Genomic DNA, 19706 nt, shown 5'->3' with positions numbered 1-19706 from the left:
ACTTAATTTTGTACATGTCAGGAGATCTACTTTCAGTTATAAGCATTTTTTGGTACTTTGCTAAGTAGAGTGTCTTCCATTCAACAAATTATTGCTATTGAAACAAGTCATCTTGAGTAAGGCATTCCAGAGCTGTGACAAAAACACTCTGGAAATCTAGTCCAGGTGTTGACAGACCTTTCCTGTAGAGGGCCAGATAGTAAATATTTTAGGCTTTGTAGGCCCATTTGGTCTCTGTTAAAAATACTTAACTCTGCCACTCCCTTGTTAGAAAGCAACTGCAGACAATATGTAATGGTATGAGCATGGCTGTTTTCCAATAACTTACTTACACAGGCAGTGGACCAGATATACATGGGTAATAGGCCTCTACTTATATAAGTGACTTGCCTTAAGTCCCACAGCTGATGTGATTAACAAGGTTGAGAGGAACACAAGTCATTTAGAGCCAATAACCGTGGTCATTAGACAATAAGGCTTTGACAGTAACAATATGTTTATTATAACATCCAGCCAAGAATACAAACACAAAATACCTCTTAATTTAAGGAGAATAAGAAAACATCAGGCGATTCTTAGAGTACTACTACAAATACAGCCTTCACCTACAGTAAAAATTAAGCCAATTTCAATCATTTTGGTCATCATCCCAGTCTTTCTTCCCACTTGGAGGCTTGGGCCCACCAGCTGGTTTTGCCATGATGATCTGCATAAAAAAGAATCACACAAAAGTATGCTTATAAACTCAACCTTTAGAATGAAAAGAATGCTTCTACTAGCATGATTTAAGATTAAGCAGTCTTCTTGATATAATTATGTACTGCATATAAAACACTATAGCAGTTTGCTAGCTCCCTTGTTAGAAATTCAATTGTAAACTTTCAGCAGCATGAGGTTTACTGCTTTTGTGGATAACTGCAACAAGATCCACACAGATTAGTGAATATTCCAAGACATGCACTTCAATAACTCAAAAAGCTGAAAGTGAAAATATGTGCATGCATCACTAGTATAAGTCGGTCAGTCAGTTTGGCACCTGATTTGCTATTTATATGTGAGATTCATCTTGCCAACCATCTCTGTCCCAATTTCCTTGCAGTTTAGGAGCTTTAGGTCCACCTGCCAGCTTTGCCATTATAATCTAAAGTAGTTGATACATAAATATAAACAAAGTTTAACATTGAAATTTTCTAAAACCTGTAAATGAGAACCATTCAAGCATCCAGTTTTCATAAACAAAAATCTAAGCCCTCAGTTCCCAACTTAAAAAAAAGTGCCACAAACCTCACCTTACTTAATCTAAAATAAATGGGTTTTAGTTTTTTTTTTTTTTTTTTTTTTGAGACAAGAGGACAGAGTCTTGCTCTGTTGCCCAGGCTAGAGAGTGCAGTGGCGCAATCTCACCTCAATGCAACCTCTGCCTCTTGGGTTCAAGCAATTCTCCTGCCTCAGCCTCCCAAGTAACTGAGATTACAGGTGCCTGCCACCATGCCCGGCTAATTTTTTATTGTTAATACAGATGGGGTTTCACCATGTTGGCCAGGCTGGTCTCAAACTCCTGCATGATCCACCCGCCTTGGCCTCCCAAAGTATTGGGATTACAGGCCTGAGCCACTGTGCTCGGCCAGAAAACATCTTAATTACCATCTGCAAACATAAGCTGTGCACAGTGGCTCAGGCCTGTAATCCTAACACTTTGGGAGGCCAAGGTTTGAGGCCAGGAGTTTGAGACCAGCCTCGGCAACAAAGAGACCTAGTCTACAAAAACTAAAAATATATATATAAAATATATACACATATATATACACATATAAAATCAGCCAACCGTGACAGCACCTGCCTACAGTCCCAGCTATTCAGGATGCTAAGGCAGGAGAATCAATGGAACTCAGGATTTTGAGGTTGTGGTAAGCTTATTATGATTGTGCCACTGTACTCCAACCTGGGTGATAGAGTAAGACCTTATCACAACAACAACAACAACAAAGATACCTAAACCTGAAATTCTCAAAGTAACATGTTACTGATTGAGGGTAATTTCAGAAATTTCAGATTGAATTAAAGGCATTAAGCGTAATTTTAGAACCTAAGTGCACCATGATTTTAAAAAGTAACTAAAAGCCAGGTGTGGTGGCTTACACCTGTAATCCCAGCACTTTGGGCAGCTGAGGTGGGCGGATCACGAGGTCAAGAGATCGACACCATCCTGGCCAACATGGTGAAACCCTATCTCTACTAAAATTACAAAAAAAATTAGGTGGGCGTGGTGGCATACGCCTGTAGTCCCAGCTACTTGGGAGGCTGAGGCAGGAGAATCGCTTGAACCAGGGAGGCGGAGGTTGCAGTGAGCTGAGATCACGCCACTGCACTCCAGCCTGGCAACAGAGCGAGACTCCATCTCAAAATAATAAATAAAAAATAAAATAGGCCGGGCGCGGTGGCTCAAGCCTGTAATCCCAGCACTTTGGGAGGCCGAGATGGGCGGATCATGAGGTCAGGAGATCGAGACCATCCTGGCTAATACGGTGAAACCCCGTCTCTACTAAAAAATACAAAAAACTAGCCGGGCGAAGTGGCGGGTGCCTGTAGTCCCAGCTACTCGGGAGGCTGAGGCAGGAGAATGGCGTGAACCCGAGAGGAGGAGCTTGCAGTGAGCTGAGATCCGGCCACTGCACTCCAGCCTGGGTGACAGAGCAAGACTCCGTCTCAAAAAAAAAAAATAAAATAAAATAAAATAAAATAAAATAACGAAAACAAGTAGTTCACAGATTTTAGTGGGCACCATAATCAGACAGAGTGCTCATTAAAACAGACTGCTAGGCCTCTTCCAGCATTTCTGATATCAGTGGGTCTGTAGTGACATCTGAGAATCTGTATTTCTTCTTTTTTTGAGACGGAGTCTTGCTCTGTTGCCCAGGCTGGAGTGCAGTGGCGCCATCTATGCTTACTGCAAGCTTTGCCTCCCAGGTTCACACCATTCTCCTGCCTCAGTCTCCCAAGTAGCTGGGACTACAAGCATCTGCCACCACACCCAGCTAATTTTTTTTTTTTAGTAGAGATGGGGTTTCACCACGTTAGCCAGGATGGTCTCGATCTCCTGACCTCGTGATCCGACTGCCTCGGCCTCCCAAAGTGCTGGGATTACAGGCGTCAGCCATCGCACCCGGCCTCCGAGAATCTATATTTCTTATTTATTTTTAGTTTTTTAAAAGATGGAGTATCACTCTGTCAACCAGGCTGGAGTGCCATGATCTGATCATAGCTCATTGCAGCCTTCAACTCCCAGGCTCAAGTGATCCTCCCACCTCAGCCTCCTGCATAACTGGGATTACAGGTGTGAGCCACCATACCTGGCTGAGAATCTGTCATTCTAACAAGTTCTCAGGTGATGTTGATGCTATTTTGGGACCATACTTTGAGAACTAGTGAAATAGATATTCGCACAAAGATTAATCCAGCCCGTACTACACTATCCAATGCTTAAAGCTTGATGTGCAATTCCTTTTCTAGAATATATACTATACAAATTGAGGTTCATTATACTATACACTATATACACAAACTGGTTAGTATAGTTGGATGGGTTCTTTAGATACATACTTTACACCGAGTGCAAAGACTGGGGGAACAGATCAACCAACAACTTCCCCTACCACAAGATAAAGCAGAGTTCCTAGTTTAAAGCCAAAATTCAAAGTGCCTTTGTGACCAAGGGTGGTTGTTATTGTCTTGTTTGGATAATTGACATTCAGTTCCTAAGTAACACAGTTGGAATTTTTGCGTACCTTATGCTGCAGTCTACTTAGCTTCTTCCGTCCCTGCTATTTTTGGTTTCCCCTTTTATTCTTAGCCACATTCTAATTTCTAGAAAATATTTCTTTAGATCTCTATTTATTTAAAAACTCAAACATATTCTTCCATTGAAAACCACCTAATAAGCTGATAGAAAAAACCCTGTTAATCTGGTACCCAAACATCTAGTTTCTGCTTATTTCCAGTGACTTGAAACTAAATATCCAGTTCTTTTTGGTCATCTCTTCCTATCATAGTTCCTCTAATAAATCTGTTACAATTAAAACCAACTGGTCCTTACTGTACTTAAAAGTTGAATTGTCTTTCCACTGATTTCTACTTAGGACTTACTCCAACTTTAATATGACATGACTTTTACCTAATGGATTTATACTGTCCCTCTAGCAAATTAAAATTTTCTATTAAGTACTTATAAATAGTCATTGCTTATTAATTACTTCTGGAATTTTGTGGGGGAAATGTATTAAGTTTGCCAGAAAATGCCTTTTGGAAAAATAATTATGATTTCGGGTTTACTTCTATATATGGAACAGTTTACCACAGTTCAAAAAAAAAAAGTAGAAATATGATTTTTAAACACCTTTAACATCTTTTAGTACCTCAAGCTATAATTTGTCATAGCAGAAAAAATTTTCAATGCCCAGTCCTCTTATCTGCAGACAGCTAGAGACTCCATTTTCCTTCAAGCTGGTGGTCTGCAATGTCTGCTCGAGGGCTTTATGGTCCTTCCAAATTCCATGTTAGTACTATACATTAAATTTACTCTCTAAATTATTTGTACAAAGGGGTTCTAAGGCTAAAAAGTTTGAAAGTTATATTTAAATTACATTTATTCCACTGATTCCAACTTAAAATGGCAAAGGATTATTTCAGTGGAAAGATGTCCATTTTAAATTAGTTGTAATATATTCAATACAATTTATAATAGAAGAAAAAAAATCGGAGGGGGGCACATAGTGTCTCTAATATGTGAGGAGTGAGGACTAAGAATCCTTTGAATTAGAACTATGCTATGTTCTAGTTCTAGGAAAATATACTATTAAATCATATGCAAATGAGTATTTTTAAAGATCAAAATTTCACTTTGCTCACCTGATCCACTCTAAGTACAGTGACTGCAGCATTAGTAGCGAGTTTGATAGCCCAATATTTTCCCAGGTAAGTATCTAGAATACCAGCTTCCAACATGTCCTTTACAGCAGGGACTTCAGCCTGTCAAAACACAATTTTCATCCTTTCATTTAAAATCCTCTTATGTGAAAATGTTTACACCTAACAAAAAGCCCCACATAGCTCCTTAAATAGTAATGGAAAGTAACCAAGCACAGTACTACCTTACAGAGTCATCCTTTAGTATGTGAGGATTGGTTCCAGGACCCCCAAGGATGCCAAAATCCGTGGATGCTCAAATCCATTATATAAAATGGCATGGTGTTTGGATATCTATGTGCATCCTCGTATATACTTTAAATCGTCTCCAGATTAAATTATATAACAGTGTAAATAGTTGTTATACTGTATTTTTAAATGTCTTTAGTTTTTCCAAATATTTCAATCTGTGGTTGGTTGGATCAGTGGCTACAGAACTGGGCTGATTACACACTACAGAACAGAAGGCTATCAATAAAACAAGGAAAATGAAACATTCCTCCATCAGACAAACTATGTAAAAACTAAGAAAATAATCTGCTCCCAAATCAGAACACTGTTTCTCATTGATACTTCTTTTAAACTCACACTATTTTTAGGTTGTGCATTCCCCAAATAAAGCAATTTAAGTTCAGTGTTTTTTCAAATACCTCAATATCTAATCCAACATTTTTATTTCCTTCTTGATGTACTGCATAAAGTTTAGAGATTACTTCATTGGCCTTAACTCCAGAGTTTTCTGCCAGTGCGCGGGGAATAGCTTCAAATGCCTCAGCAAACTTCTTAATAGCGTACTGTTCAAGTCCAGGACATGTCTACAAGAAAAATGTGTTAATTATTGCCTTTTATTCAAGCAATGGAAAGAAAGTCAATTTATACAGAAAAAGCTGTACCTCTCCGTATGATGTGATCTGTTTGGCTAATTCAATTTCTGTTGCTCCACCTCCAGGTACAAGACGTTTATCCTGTACGTAGTCCCCCCGCCAAAAAAAAAAAAAAAAAAAAAAAAAAAACACAAAAATTCACTAAAAAGCAGTTCGCAGTTTTCTCATCTTTTCACATTCCAGTAACCCCACCAAACAGGAGTTTTTATCAGTCATTGTTACTCAAATACATATTACAAATTTGGTAAAAGTGAGTGGGTGGGGCAGATTTTCTTAGTGCACAGTGTCTGGTGTATGAAAAGGACCAAAGTGAAGAATGGGAATAGCACCGTATCATTTTTGCATATCCACAGATATAGCACTAAGAACTGCTTTAGCAACTCAAAGTACATTACAATGGAAAACTACCATAAACAATGTTTTTAAAAGCTCTGCGTTGCTGTTAACTCCTCTGTAAAATCCTTTTTGGAAACTATCATATTCAATAGCAGTGGACACTTAGGTAAAAACAAAAACAGGTGCTTCATTGCATATAAACCACTCATTCTGAAGTACTCGTGATGTGCATGAGTCTGCCAACTGTACTTTTAAGAACATACAAAGTACTCAGACCTTACAAACTACTAAGATTATTGCTAATACTGACCCTTGTAAGAACTTTGAAAGTATTAACACCATCGTCTACTGCCCTTTCTATGTCATCCATCAGATTGTCTGTAGAGCCTCGAAGTACTATGGTAGAAATGGCGCCATCTTCCTTTTCTATCAAAAAATTAAATATATTTGGTGATTAAATACAAGAAGCTAAAGCCCTGCACTTAAACATATTTTACCATTCCTACATACCATGCTTAAAAACCACCACCTGAGTATCTCCAACTTCTGAGAGGCAAACACTGTCACAATGTCCCATTTCTTCAAGGACAGGAGGTGTCTGTAAGAAAGTGACTGTTGTAATAAAAATTCCATCATGTTCAACTATCTTTTAGTGTTTTCCAAAATACATACCAATCTAGGAAGAGCCGTAGCACCAACTGTTTTACACAGTCTTCGGAGATCCCATTTTGAGTTTAGCCTTTAAAAAACACAAAGACCTTAATAAAAGTTTTAATCCATTTGATTTTAATTTCAGATAGCATATAAACTTCAAATTAAAGAGGAACCTGTATACCAGCCCCCACGTCACATTCTTTTTTTTTTTTTTTTTTTTTTTTTTTTTGAGACAGAGTCTCGCTCTGTCGCCCAGGCTGGAGTGCAGTGGCCGGATCTCGGCTCACTGCAAGCTCCGCCTCCCGGGTTCACGCCATTCTCCTGCCTCAGCCTCCCGTGTAGCTGGGACTACAGGCGCCCGCCACCTCGCCCGGCTAGTTTTTTGTGTTTTTTAGTAGAGACGGGGTTTCACCATGTTAGCCAGGATGGTCTTGATCTCCTGACCTCGTGATCCGCCCGTCTCGGCCTCCCAAAGTGCTGGGATTACAGGCTTGAGCCACCGCGCCCGGCCACGTCACATTCTTTTGACAGTAGATTTTAACTCAGAACACGTCTGGATTGCAATGAACACTGAGGCCAGGAAGCTGCTGACTCTGAGTGAGTCCAGCTGGCCAATAGTACCACATCTTAAGTCTGTGTTGTATGGCATTGTTCTAGAATTGCGAGAATGGAAATCACTTTAGGATGCCAGTGGTTTATAGTTCTAAAACACCAGGGAAACCCTTACAAAACTCAACAGCATATAGAAAATTTTTGCTTTACTTTGTGCAATCAATGTTCTGTGAACAGGAGTGATTTATTTTGCACATTTTATTAGGTACTAGGGATGGTGGTAGGTAGAAATGGGTAAGTTGTCTAGTGTGCACCATAAATGTGTTCATGGATTAAAAGGGATCTTCCTGACTCCACACTCTGATGGGCAATGCACCAGGCTTGTGTCTAGTCTCTTGGACAAGTTGTTCCTTTTGCCTGGAATGCTTTTCCCTCTTCAGATATCTGGTAATTGGTTCTTCAAGCTCTCAGCTTCAATTTATGTTTTCTCAGAGGTGTTTCCTGATCCCTCCCCAAACTAAGTCCTTCTGCTATTTGACCTAATACCTATACTTTTCCTTTATTAATAGTCGTCGTGGTCTATTTTGTTTAGTGTTTTCACCACCGAAAAAAACATTTACGACATAGGTAAAAAGAATTTGGCTTTCTCTTACCTCACTAACATGATGTTATATTTGTTTGCATAATGAAGAGCCATGTCTGCCACTTTGCCACCTGTTACTACGACATTTGCACCAGTATCAGCAATAGCTTTGACTTGTGCATCCATGAGATTTTCTTCTCCCTTACTAAAATTCATCAATTCTTCAGCAGTCTTTATCAACACTGTTCCCTGGCAAAACAAGTAAACATTCCCTTTAAAATCATTTCACTACACTGGTGTTCAAAGTTGTAAGATAACAGTTTACTGAATAAATAATTTTAAGGTTTGGCTAAAAAAAAAAAAAAAAAAGAAGATAAATGTGCATATATTACGAAGCAGCAGAATACTAAATGCTTCTAGAACCTTCTAGATGCATCTGCTTTTGATAAGTACTTAGGTGGAAAAGTACTTCTAGTTATTTATTTTTGAGACACAGTCTTACTCTGTCACCATACTGGTGTGCAGTGGCAGGATCTCGGCTCACCACAACCTCTGACTCCCTGGTTCAAGCGATTCTCCTGCCTCAGCCTCACGAGTAGCTGGGCTTACAGGCAAGCACCACCATGCCTAGCTAATTTTTGTATTTTTAGTAGAGACAGGGTTTCACCATGTTGGCCAGGATGGTCTCAATCTCCTGACCTCGTGATTTGCCTGCCTTGGCCTGTGCTGGGATTATAGGCGTGAGCCACCGTGCCCAGCTGAGAAGCACTTTTATTTTAAATATGTCAGGTAGGTGTCCTGGTGTTTGTCTTTTGACAAAGGTTAACTAGTATTAGCAAAACAACATTGTGGTTCTCAAACTTTTTCTAAAATGTGGACTTGGCGAGGCCGAGGTAGGTGGCTCATTTGCGGTCAGGAGTTGGAGACCAGGCTGGCCAACATGGTGAAACTGTCTCTACTGAAAGTACAGAAATTAGCCAGAGATCACTTGAACCCAGGAGGCAGAGGTTGCAGTGAGCCAAGATCGTACCAATGCACTCCAGCCTGGGTGACAAAGCAAGACTCTGTCTCAAGAAAAAAAAAAAAATAAAATAAAATAAAATAAAATAAAATAAAATAAAATGTGGACCAAAAGACCACACCCAGCTCATGCTACAAAATTTAAAAACTGTCAACAACTTAGATTTCAAGAATTCTAGAGATGAAGTCAGTCACTATTGACTGTAAACACAAACTTCAAACTTTCTAACATGTATTTTTAGAAACATACCTACCATTTTCAAATTACATTCGCTTATCTTGTTTCAGGATGCTACAGAATGTCAACTTTATTTTTGTGAAGAGCACACAAAGTACTCGCATTCTCATATTCTTTCACTTGCTGAATTTATAAGCTGTACCAGAAGGGCTGTGTGTCAGATTATAAATAATATGGCCACCATCTTTATATTTCAAGTTTAATGTTCAGTAGTTGAATTAGATATTCAAAGAACATAAATCTGGCATAAAAAAATAGGTAAGATCCTGCAATGTTCAGTTTTTTAAAAAGTACTTACTGGTTTAAGAGCTAACTCAAACAATCTGGAAGTGCAACCCCAATTATTACTTTTAAGGTTTGAAGTCTACATACCTTAGTTTCTGTTATCGTGCCATCAAAAGGACAAGAGTACACTGCTATTTTTGCATCTTTGACAGATGTTACATCACCTTCGGTTTCCTTCTTAAAAACCATGCCATGCAATACTGAAGAGGAACTGATACCAGAGCCCTAAGGAATTGAATACCAAAACCATCAGTGATCTCATGAAAATAACATTATGGTCAAACTGTTGATTCTCCATATACCAAAAATCTCCCTTTCTAAAATAAAGTCATAAACCAAGACAGTGACTCCTGGGATAAGGGGTGGAGTGGTGGACATAAAGCACGCCCTTCTGCTCTAGTCAGAAATCACTGAGGGAATGAGCTACTGTTAGGAGAGGTCCTTCAGCATACTGGGAAGAACCAAAGGCAGAGAACTGCTCTTAGCCATTCAGTTACCTAGTACTTGGTGCCAATATACTAGCCACAGCTGTCAGTACTGCGAATACAACACAGAACAAGGCAAAGATTCTGTCCTCACAAGGTTACAATTTAATGGGGAAAGCTGGCAGTACGTGGAGGGAGACAGCAAACAGAACACACGAGGATCTTCAGGGAAAGCACATGTACTTATGTTAAGCTAAATTCACATTAACAATCAGAATGCCAAATGTGCAAAACCAAAACCACTCCACTGATAGGTTTTACTCGATCAAGCACATTTTATAAAAAATAAACTTTAATATTTCAATACTAACATTAAAGTGTGAATTCTATCATTGAAGAGGGATAGGGCAATTTCCACCCCACTCAAAATGGTCTTCTAAGCTTATTATAATTCAGAGTATTATGAAGAACACAAAAAAATTAGTATTTTGGGCTGGGCATGGTGGCTCACACCCGTAATCTCAGCACTTTGGGAGGCCAAGGTGGGCGGATGATGAGGTCAGGAGTTCGAGACCAGCCAGGCCAACACGGCGAAAACTCTGCCTTTACTAAAAAACACAAAAATTAGCTGGGCTTGGTGACGCACACCTATAATCCCAGCTACTCGGGAAGTTGAGGCAGGAGAATTGCTTGAAACTGGGAGGCGGAGGTTGCAGTGAGCCAAGGTCACGGCACTGCACTCCAACCTGGGTGACAGAGCCAGACTATCTCAAAAAAAAAAAAAAAAAAAAAATTTAGCATTTTGTTTATACATTGTTCTTAAACCCACAAGACATCACAGAAAATGACTTTATAAGGAGATAGTATGTCAATATCCTTTTAAACTTAAATAGGTAGTAGTATTATTACAACTTAGCAGTATCAAAATGTTATAAAATAATGCCTCGAAGGCCAGGCACAGTGCCTGACGCCTGTTAATCCCAGCACTTTGGGAGGCCGAGGCAGGCGGATCACCTGAGGTTGGGAGTTCGAGACCAGCCTCGCCAACATGGAGAAACCCCGTCTCTACTAAAAACACAATATTAGCCGGTGTGGTGGCGCATGCCTGTAATCCCAGCTACTCGGGAGGCTGAGACTGGAGAATCGCTTGAACCAAGAGGCAGAGGTTGTGGTGAGCCGAGATCGCGCCATTACACTCCAGCCTGGGCAACAAGAGCAAGACTCCATCTCAAAAAATAAAATAAATAAATAAAAAATAATAATGCCTTGAAAAAAGTCCTAAGTGTCCAAAATCATGAAGTAACATTTAGGTTTTGATGAACACAATTTTTTTTTTTTTTTGCACAAAAAACAAAAACAACAAAAAAACTGATCTAGATATGTAGCATTAATGCATTTTCTACTTACCAGAATTTTACAGACTCTGATGTTATCAACATTGAAATGGCCGGAATCAGGAAAAATAGATACTGTTAAGAAATGAGACATATCAAAAGATTATTTTGGGACAACAGAGAAAATACCTAGTCATGTTAAAGACATTTTTATTTTGGATCTTTTCATTTACTGATATTTACTTACCGCATGCCTGAGCAATAAGCTTGGCCAGAAATACTTCATTACCATATTGTTTACTCATTATGGAGGTACGAAGTAGAGATGAGACTTCATCAACATCTCGAAGGTTTTTTGCAGAACAACATACCAAATTAGGAAGAATCTCATGAGCTTTTCTGCAGGCTATTTCATAACCTTCTATGACCTGAAATATAAACAACAACATTTCCTATTCTGACATGACTTAAAGTAGCTTACTTAGGTAACCGAATGCATATGGATGTTTATTTTTGATATAAAATGACAAAGAATATACTTTGGAATAATACATATAGTAGACTCTACTAGTTATGAATGGAGGCTTAGATGACAGCCCAAATTTGAATCTTAACTCTACCTAACTCACTAGCTATGAGATCTTGGGCAAGATTTTTCTAATTTTAATCTCTTTTCTCATCTAAAATAAAGTGGGGGAAAAAAAAGAAAAAATAGATAAAATAGATTATAAGGCCTCAAAAATAGGGTTTTTGTGAGACTAAAATGATACTGCATGTGAAGCATATGTACTATAACGGCTGCTGGTACAGAGAAACTGCTCAGTACATGTTAGCTACTACTATAATAATGATTTTAGTTTATGTTTTAAGCAGGTGTACATGTAAGCAAAAATTAAGTAGGAGTAAATTATAAATGAACACTTGCCTCTGAAACTGACAGGCCAATCCTCAGAAGTTCTTCAGCTAATTCCAGCAGAGCTCCAGCAAATACCAGAACAAAGTTTGTGCCATCTCCAACTTCTTGCTCTTGCATATGAGAAGCCATTACAATCATTTTTGCAGCAGGATGCTGTACCTAGTAGGAAAGGTAATATCAAGTTAAACATCTGATTCTTAAAGCAACATAAAATTGTTCATTTCCCTTTCTTAGACTCCAATTTTCCTGTAGATTAGGTAACTCCATTTGATCACACCGCTATACGCTACTTATAGTGTGGTCACAAGAAAAAATCCAAGTCCCTTTATGCCGATCAGCACAAATGTATCACTATAAATAAGAATTTCAAAGTGCATCCTCTTTTGATGGCCTGTACATACAGTGCCACACATATGGTTCAGCATATCATTATATCTCACTAAATTAAAAAACAAAGTAATTACAACCACCAAACCTAAATATTTTTTTAAAATCCTTCAGGATAACTAAAATAGATACCACTTAACTTGGTCATGAGTCTCAGTATCTATTTTACCATATATTCTTGTTCTAAGGGCTATCATTTGTGATTTAAAGGGGGAGTATAAAAGTTTTCTTAAAATGTAACATAATTTTACGTGGATTTTATTCTTAAGATTTAATTTTAGATATCTTTACAGAAACAAGCCAAGGAGTAAGAACTGAAAGCAGGGAGTAAACTATAAGAGTCAGCCCTGTGATTTTATTATTTTGACAGTATCACCACTATACTTTAATAACTCCTGATGTTAACTCCTGAGATCATCAGTGTGCAACATTAACATTCACAATGACAAATCCTTGTACAAGTGTTTTGTGGAGTTAAAATTTAACTTTAAACTTAAAAAAAATTATATATATATGTATATATATTTTTAAGTTGGAGTCTTGCTCTGTTGCCCAGACTGGAGTGCAGTGGCGTGATCTTGGCTCACTGCAACCTCGGCCTCCCAGGTTCAAGCGATTCTTCAGCCCCAGCCTCCTGAGTAGCTGGAATTACAGGTGTGCACCACCACGCCCGGCTAATTTTTTTTTCTGTATTTTTAGTAGAGATGGGGTTTCACTATGTTGTCCAGGCTAGTCTAGAACCCCTGACCTCAGGTGATCCGCCTGCCTCGACCTCCCAAAGTGGTGGGATCACAGGCGTGAGCTACCGCGTCCAGCCAAAAATATTTTAAGAGGTTAGAGAAGTGCTGATTCTTCTATAGTTTCATTTAAAACAAAAGATTAAGTTCTAGCACTTTCAAGGGCTAAGCTGCAGGAAAATTCCCTGAGGCTGAATATGTTATCCTTTAATTACAAGGCGGGAATGAGGAATGGCTCTCTCTGCCTGTTCAGGTGCCAGATCTTCCTTACAACCCTGCTGGCAGGCAGTATCTATTTTATAGACTCTAATAGCAAAACTGGAGCTGAACAAAGTAGATTGCCATAAACTGACTGTTTTTATTTTCATAAAATCAAGTGGTTGGATCTTTTTAAAAACCACTGTTTTATGTATACGTTTTTGCATTGTGGAATAATTCACTTCAGAGTCACTCTATCGAATGAAGATAATGGTAATCAATTTCATATCCCAATTAGCAATGTATCACAACCAATCCCTCCACAAATTAATAACTTAAGAAATTTTTAAGATTTCAGTGGTTACAATGTTCAATCTAAAGAGGACTCTCTATAATTAGAACAACCTGTATAATAAATTTTCAAGTTGGAAAAACAGTCCCTTATCCAATCTGAAATAAGAGATTTCTTCTAGTTAAAGTCTACTTAATTTTGATGTCACCAAAATATTTCTTGACTTTTAAAGAAACAACTTACTTCTAGTTCTCTTAAAATAGTCGCTGCATCATTTGTCACAAACAACTTCTCCAAGTGGTTGATAACCATTTTGTTCATTCCTCAAAAGTAACAGTTAAAAAAAGAAAAAGAAAGCCATTATTAATCAAATCCTTACCCAAATACCCACGAAAATCTAGTAAGAAAATATAAATTTGTGTATTTAAAAAATAGCTTTGTAAGAAAACACATACTATCTATTCTTCAAGTTTATCTTATAGCCCCATGGGCATTCTCTGACCGCAGACCCATATTCTTTCTTTCCTTTTTAATGTCCTACAATATTTACTACGTAACATGCCAAATCTCACATTTTTGCCAATTTCTGTCTTCTCTTGCAACATGATTGTCATGCAACAAGTGCTCAACAGATATTAATATGTAAAAAGGCCAAAATAACCTATTTAGTATATTTAGTTGTATGTTTATTCCATGAAACTGTATCAATTAAATTTAATTGGCGGTAGAAGGCAAGAAGAAGGAGGGAATTTTCTTCCTTAAACTATGTCACTTTTATATTCAGTGTTTGTCACAATGAACATTAGGTACTATCTTACTAGTCAAAGTGTTATAATTTTTCTACCCTCTCAACAGGATAAAAAGTAATATATTGATCCCTATTTTTCTAGAGATCTGAGTTGACTGAAAATTAGAAATAACTAAAAACTTGAACTATTAATTAAGCTATCAAATTAACTTCCAAAGCCATACTATAACATCCTCAGAACAAGTTTGAAAGAAGAGGTAGTACACAAAATTCTACTACTGTATCTTTACAAATATTAATTTAGAAATTACCATTTGGTCCATATGCTGTACGAGTGGTTTGGGCAAGCTCCTTGCAAGCTTGTATATTTCTATACACAGCCTCTTCTAATCCTGAAAAGTGCTGTTAAAACAAACAAACAAAAAACCCCGCTAATTAGACAGGACAGTGAAACAAGAATTTTCAAACAGAAGATATCTTCGCTTATATCTTGCTTCTAATAAAGAGGGAGCATAGCTGAGGTATTCGGCACAAGAGGGCTGGTTACAAATCTTAGCTTTCTGGCTTTTTAATTTGGGCAATTTTCTTAATATTTCTTCATTATAAAATGCGGTAATTATAATAGTACCTACCTCATAGGATTGTTGAGACAATCAAACAAGATTTATGTAAAACATAGCATTTGATATTCATAAATGATGCATACATTTCCTCTCTAGCTGAATGAATAAAAGTATAACATTTTGGGGGACTGCAGGTACCTACTTACACATCAAATCGTAAGACTTATAATTTTTTTATTAAAAGTAGTGAAAAGTACAGGGAACCATGCTAAGGCTAATTAGAGAATGGGAATGAGGTACTTCAAGTCGAATACCTTTCCAGAGTTTATCGGTATTTTCTAATGTTGAAATGTGGAATATTTTTCTCATTGTGTTAGAATCTGGGCTTTTGTAAAGCCAGAAGTTCTTTAAGTATGTGCCACTGAAGTGTTTAGGGACTGAAGTACCCAGACTGTTGAATACTTTTTTTGAAGTGCAACATTATCCCAATGTATACGTATTGAAAAAGTGAACTGTTCACAGTACTAAAAACTCTCACAAATTCCACACTAGATTTTTTAGAGTTGAGGTTTACTTGGGTCCTCAGATATATTTCACTAATCTACAGTGCATGAGAACATTTCTTTAGAGCTGTGCTGCCCAATACAGTAGCCACCAGCTACATGGGGCTAGTGAAAGCAATTAAAGTAAATTTTCAAGTAATTAAAATTTAAAAATTCAGTTCCTCAATTGCAGGAGCCACACACAGTTCAAATGCCCAGTAGCTACATGTGGCTTGTGAATATCACATTGGACAGGCTGATACAGCATATGTCCAACACTGCAAAAAGTTCTATTACACAGTACTGCTTTACAATACAAGCCATGATTTTGTGATCCAAAACCAAGGTTAATAGCTGTTACATTTTTTTGAGAGAGAGAGAGTCTCTATCGCTCAGGCTGGAGTGCGGTGGCACGATCTCAGCTCACTGCAACCTGGGCCTCCCAGTTCAAGCAATTCTGGAGGCTCAGCCTCCTGAGAAGCTGGGACTAGAGGCGCGCGCCACCACACGAGGCTAAGTTTTTTTGTATTTTACCCCTGCCAATAGCCACTACTCTAAAAGCATCTTCAGCAATAAGAACTGTATTCCAGCAATAACACTTAAGTCTGAACTCCTGGCTTCCACTCTTCCTTCTTCCCCTCACTCCCCATTCTGTGAGAAACTACCATCTGATCAGATCCCATCATTCCCATACTTAAGACCTTCAAGGCCGGGCGCGGTGGCTCACGCCTGTAATCCCAGCACTTTGGGAGGCCTAGGCGAGCGGATCACGAGGTCAGGAGTTTGAGACCAGGCTGGCCAACATAGTGAACCCTTGTCTCTACTAAAAATACACAAAAAATTAGCCGGGCGTGCGCCTGTAATCCCAGCTACTCTGGAGGCTGAGGCAGGAGAATCGCGTGAACCTGGCAGGCGGAGGGTGGAGAGAGCGCCACTGCATCCCAGCCTGGGCGACAGAACGCAACCTCGTCTCAAAAAAAAAAAAAAACCCACAAACAACAAAAAAAACCCTTCAACAGTTTCCCATCCTGCTTAGGATAAAATGCAAATCCCTCTTCAGGGAAACAAGGCCCTACATATCCTGGCCCGTGTATCCTTGTATAGCTCCTCCTCTAAATTTACCATTTTCTTTTCTTTGGTAAGCTTCAGCCCTATAACCTGTTTTCTGGTTTTTTTGAAGAAGAAGAAAAAAAACAGGTTCAAATCATTCCTTCCTCAGGGTCTTTGTACTAGTTAAGTACACCTAAATAAGAGGTGGGGGGAAACAGCCCAGGCTCAGGGGCTTCTCTCACTAAGCACAGAGCTAAGAGTTCTTCCCTAAATATCTAAGTGTTCTGTCTATTCCTGATGCTTCTTTTAGAGACATTTTAACCTCCTGTCATCCTCTACTATAGTACGGTTTCTTTCATCATTATTTGGAATTCTCCTTTTAATCATTATATCTGCCTTAGAAGCACATAAACTCTACGAGAAGTGGGACTTGTGTTTTTCACTGCAGTTCCTTCAGTACCTATTTATTGAATGAAATAGCTCAGTGTTCTGTAAAAATCTACTAGCATTGGAAATACAAATAATGTTTTGTGATACACGAGTTTTCCAAAACTGTATTAGTGAAAAAAACCCAAATTGGAAGCTAATATCTCAGCCTGATTTTTTAAGGAAATCAGCCCATATTATTTTCAAAAGATGATGCCACCAACATTTACATTAAACCCTGACATTTACTTACTATAATGACATTATTTGAAGAGTGCATTCTACAAACATGAACCTAGTTGTATTAAACTGTTAATGCTCCCTGTACCTCGCATAACCTTAAATTCGACCACACTGATCTATTTCTTGAATTAACAAAATCTGGAGGACATACAGAGGAACGCAATTTGAATAGCACAAGAGACAAATTTATCAACAGTGCAGTAAGATATGTTTTAAAACTATGCTACTGAAATAACGTTCAAGACACGGCCATTAAACAAAACAGTGTCATCTGCAACACTGTATCACTTATCCTGCAGATTACAGGGTCAGAACTCAAAGACACCACCCTCTTGGTCCAATCTCCATAATTTAAAGATCAAGAAAACAAAACCCAAGAGAGTTAGGTTTTAGACTAAGCCAGCTAACATAAGTTGGGACTGGAACTCATCTGGCTACAACGCATGGCTTCTGTCAACCAAGCTGAAAGCCCTGTTTCTCACTGGGAAAGAAGCAACCACGACCCGGCCCTTTTTCCCACACTCTCTTCTCTGGATCGCCTAGTTCTCCTTCTTCCCCATCCTATAACTCGCGAGCTATGTGTCAATCGGCGTCGCAGTTCCCAAGACAATTTCATCTACGTTATTCAATTTCACCCTCACAACCCCTTTTAAGCGTGACGGGCCTTAGCCCCATTTATGGATGGAGGCAAAACGCACGCGCGGCTTCACGTCCGTCCACCTTCAAGGTGTACAATGTCCATCGTGCCGCCCACCCCTCAGCCTTCTCCCGGTCGCGGAAGAAGAGAAGTGCCTGTAGGCCCCGGGACACCTGGAAGGCCGAGTCCTTCCAAGATCACCTCCCTTTCTGGAATCTTCTCTCCCCCGGCCGCTGTGCCAGGGCAGCACGCTCAGCCCGTTAGTAGGCCCTCCTACTTCGCCGCGGCCGCCGCAGCCCTATGCTGACTCTCCCACCTCATTCCTTTCCTTCAGCCCTTACTTTGGCTCCCTCCTTGAGCATCTGGGCAAAGCCCGGAGCCTTGGGAACGTGAAGCGCCATGGCCAGGCTGCAGGAAGCCGTTCACGCGACCACTCGGAAGAAAGCGGAGGAAGCAAGGAGCACGCACAGCCTTCTGGGAAAGCAGCGTGCGGCCGTGTCTCTTTCTTCCTCGCTCTCCAGTTAGCCCGCCCTTTCCCCGCCGCCAGAGGTGAAGCATCGCGAGAAGAGCAACTTCTGTGACCAGAACCAAGCTGACGATCCCCGATCGGGTCGATCGATAGGGCGGGCCCAGGGAGCGCCTCGGGTTTCCGGCTCACGCACGCGCAGACGGCCCAAGCCGTGGGAGCTTGTTCCAGTCTGTGCTCCCTGATCGGACTCAGTAGTCGCGGTGTTAGATTTTTGCGGCTTTTGATGTGGAAGGCACACATCCTTAGCTTAATTTCCACGTAATATTCCAGACCCAGCCACCAACATCAGGGCAGGTGTGTGTGTGTGGATTTTTTTCCCCGAGGCAGAGCATCTGCCCCATCCTCCAAAATTGCCTTTGGGCGTGCGCTGTGTGTTGGGCACCATAGGAAGCGCTGGGAATGCGCATGATAATTAAAGTCGTCACTAAGGGTAGCGTAGCACACATCAAATGCTCACGTGTGCCAGGTTCTGTGTGATCTGCTTTACATGCGCCAGGTTCTGTATGATCCGCTTTCCATGGAGTATCTCTGTTAATGGTCAATCTTAAAAATTAATGAATCGTCGATTAAAATAACATTTAGTTTTCCTTCTACAAAATGGAGACAATACCATTTGATTTTTAATGGTATTGTTTCCATTTTATGGAAGGGAAACTGAAGTTCACAAAGGGTAATAATTTTCCCAAGATCACAGAGCTAGTAAATATTACAGCTAGAATTCCTACCCAGGTCAGACTGATTGCAAAATGTATACATTTTATATAAATATATCTGATTTATATATAAATTTATAGATCAATATAAATCCCTTCGGCTTGGTGGCATGCACCTGTAGTCTCAGCTGCTCAGGAGGCTAAGGTTGGAGGATCTGCTTGAGCCTGGGAGGTTGAGGCTGCAGTGAACTGAGATCATGCCACTGCACTCCAGCCTGGGCAACAGAGTGAGGTCCTGTCTCAAAAAAAAAAAAAATCTTTTTTTGCAAAAATGTAAATGCCAGTGATATGGTTTGGATTTGTGTCCCTGCCCAAATATGATGTGGAATTATAATCCCCAGTGTTGGAGGTGTGGCCTGGTGGGAGGTGATTTGATCAAGGGGGCGAACGTCCCCATTGCTGTTCTTGTGATAGTGAGTGAGTTCTCATGAGACCTAGTTGTTTAAAAGTGT

General features: G+C 39.5%; 1 protein-coding gene across 4 annotated transcripts; it reads right to left on the bottom strand.

Moving 5' to 3' along the window:
• Positions 1–478: 478 nt before the first annotated feature.
• Positions 479–18471, bottom strand: CCT8 (chaperonin containing TCP1 subunit 8). Of its 4 annotated transcripts, none has more exons than XM_015446601.3 (16): positions 18329–18471; positions 14863–14953; positions 14047–14126; positions 12199–12348; positions 11521–11701; positions 11347–11408; positions 9602–9739; positions 8042–8220; positions 6855–6921; positions 6693–6780; positions 6493–6608; positions 5856–5927; positions 5613–5777; positions 4906–5025; positions 1037–1141; positions 479–706 (listed from the first exon to the last, which is right to left on the bottom strand). In XM_015446601.3, exons 3-15 carry the CDS (start codon positions 14122–14124, stop codon positions 1049–1051), a joined length of 1509 nt encoding a protein of 502 aa, XP_015302087.3. In that variant the 5' UTR covers positions 14125–14126; positions 14863–14953; positions 18329–18471; the 3' UTR covers positions 479–706; positions 1037–1048. The 4 variants fall into 4 exon arrangements, with proteins under 4 accessions (XP_015302087.3, XP_005548924.3, XP_065397506.1 ...); XM_005548867.4 differs by having other exon boundaries at positions 18354–18471; XM_065541434.1 differs by lacking the exon at positions 1037–1141.
• Positions 18472–19706: the final 1235 nt, after the last annotated feature.

The sequence above is a fragment of the Macaca fascicularis genome, chromosome 3, assembly GCF_037993035.2.
Source record: "Macaca fascicularis isolate 582-1 chromosome 3, T2T-MFA8v1.1".
Lineage (NCBI taxonomy): Eukaryota > Metazoa > Chordata > Mammalia > Primates > Cercopithecidae > Macaca > Macaca fascicularis.
This window is presented reverse-complemented; position numbering and strand designations above follow the sequence as displayed.

Bases quoted from the DNA above. Each gene is read 5' to 3' on its own strand.
- CCT8 (XM_005548867.4), bottom strand. From the start codon at position 18,413: ATGGCGCTTCACGTTCCCAAGGCTCCGGGCTTTGCCCAGATGCTCAAG. The intron at 14,127-14,862 runs GTAATTTCTAAA...GTTACTTTTGAG, and splicing joins TACAGCATATGGACCAAATG to GAATGAACAAAATGGTTATC. The intron at 6,609-6,692 runs GTATGTAGGAAT...ATTTTTTGATAG, and splicing joins GGTGGTGGTTTTTAAGCATG to AAAAGGAAGATGGCGCCATT.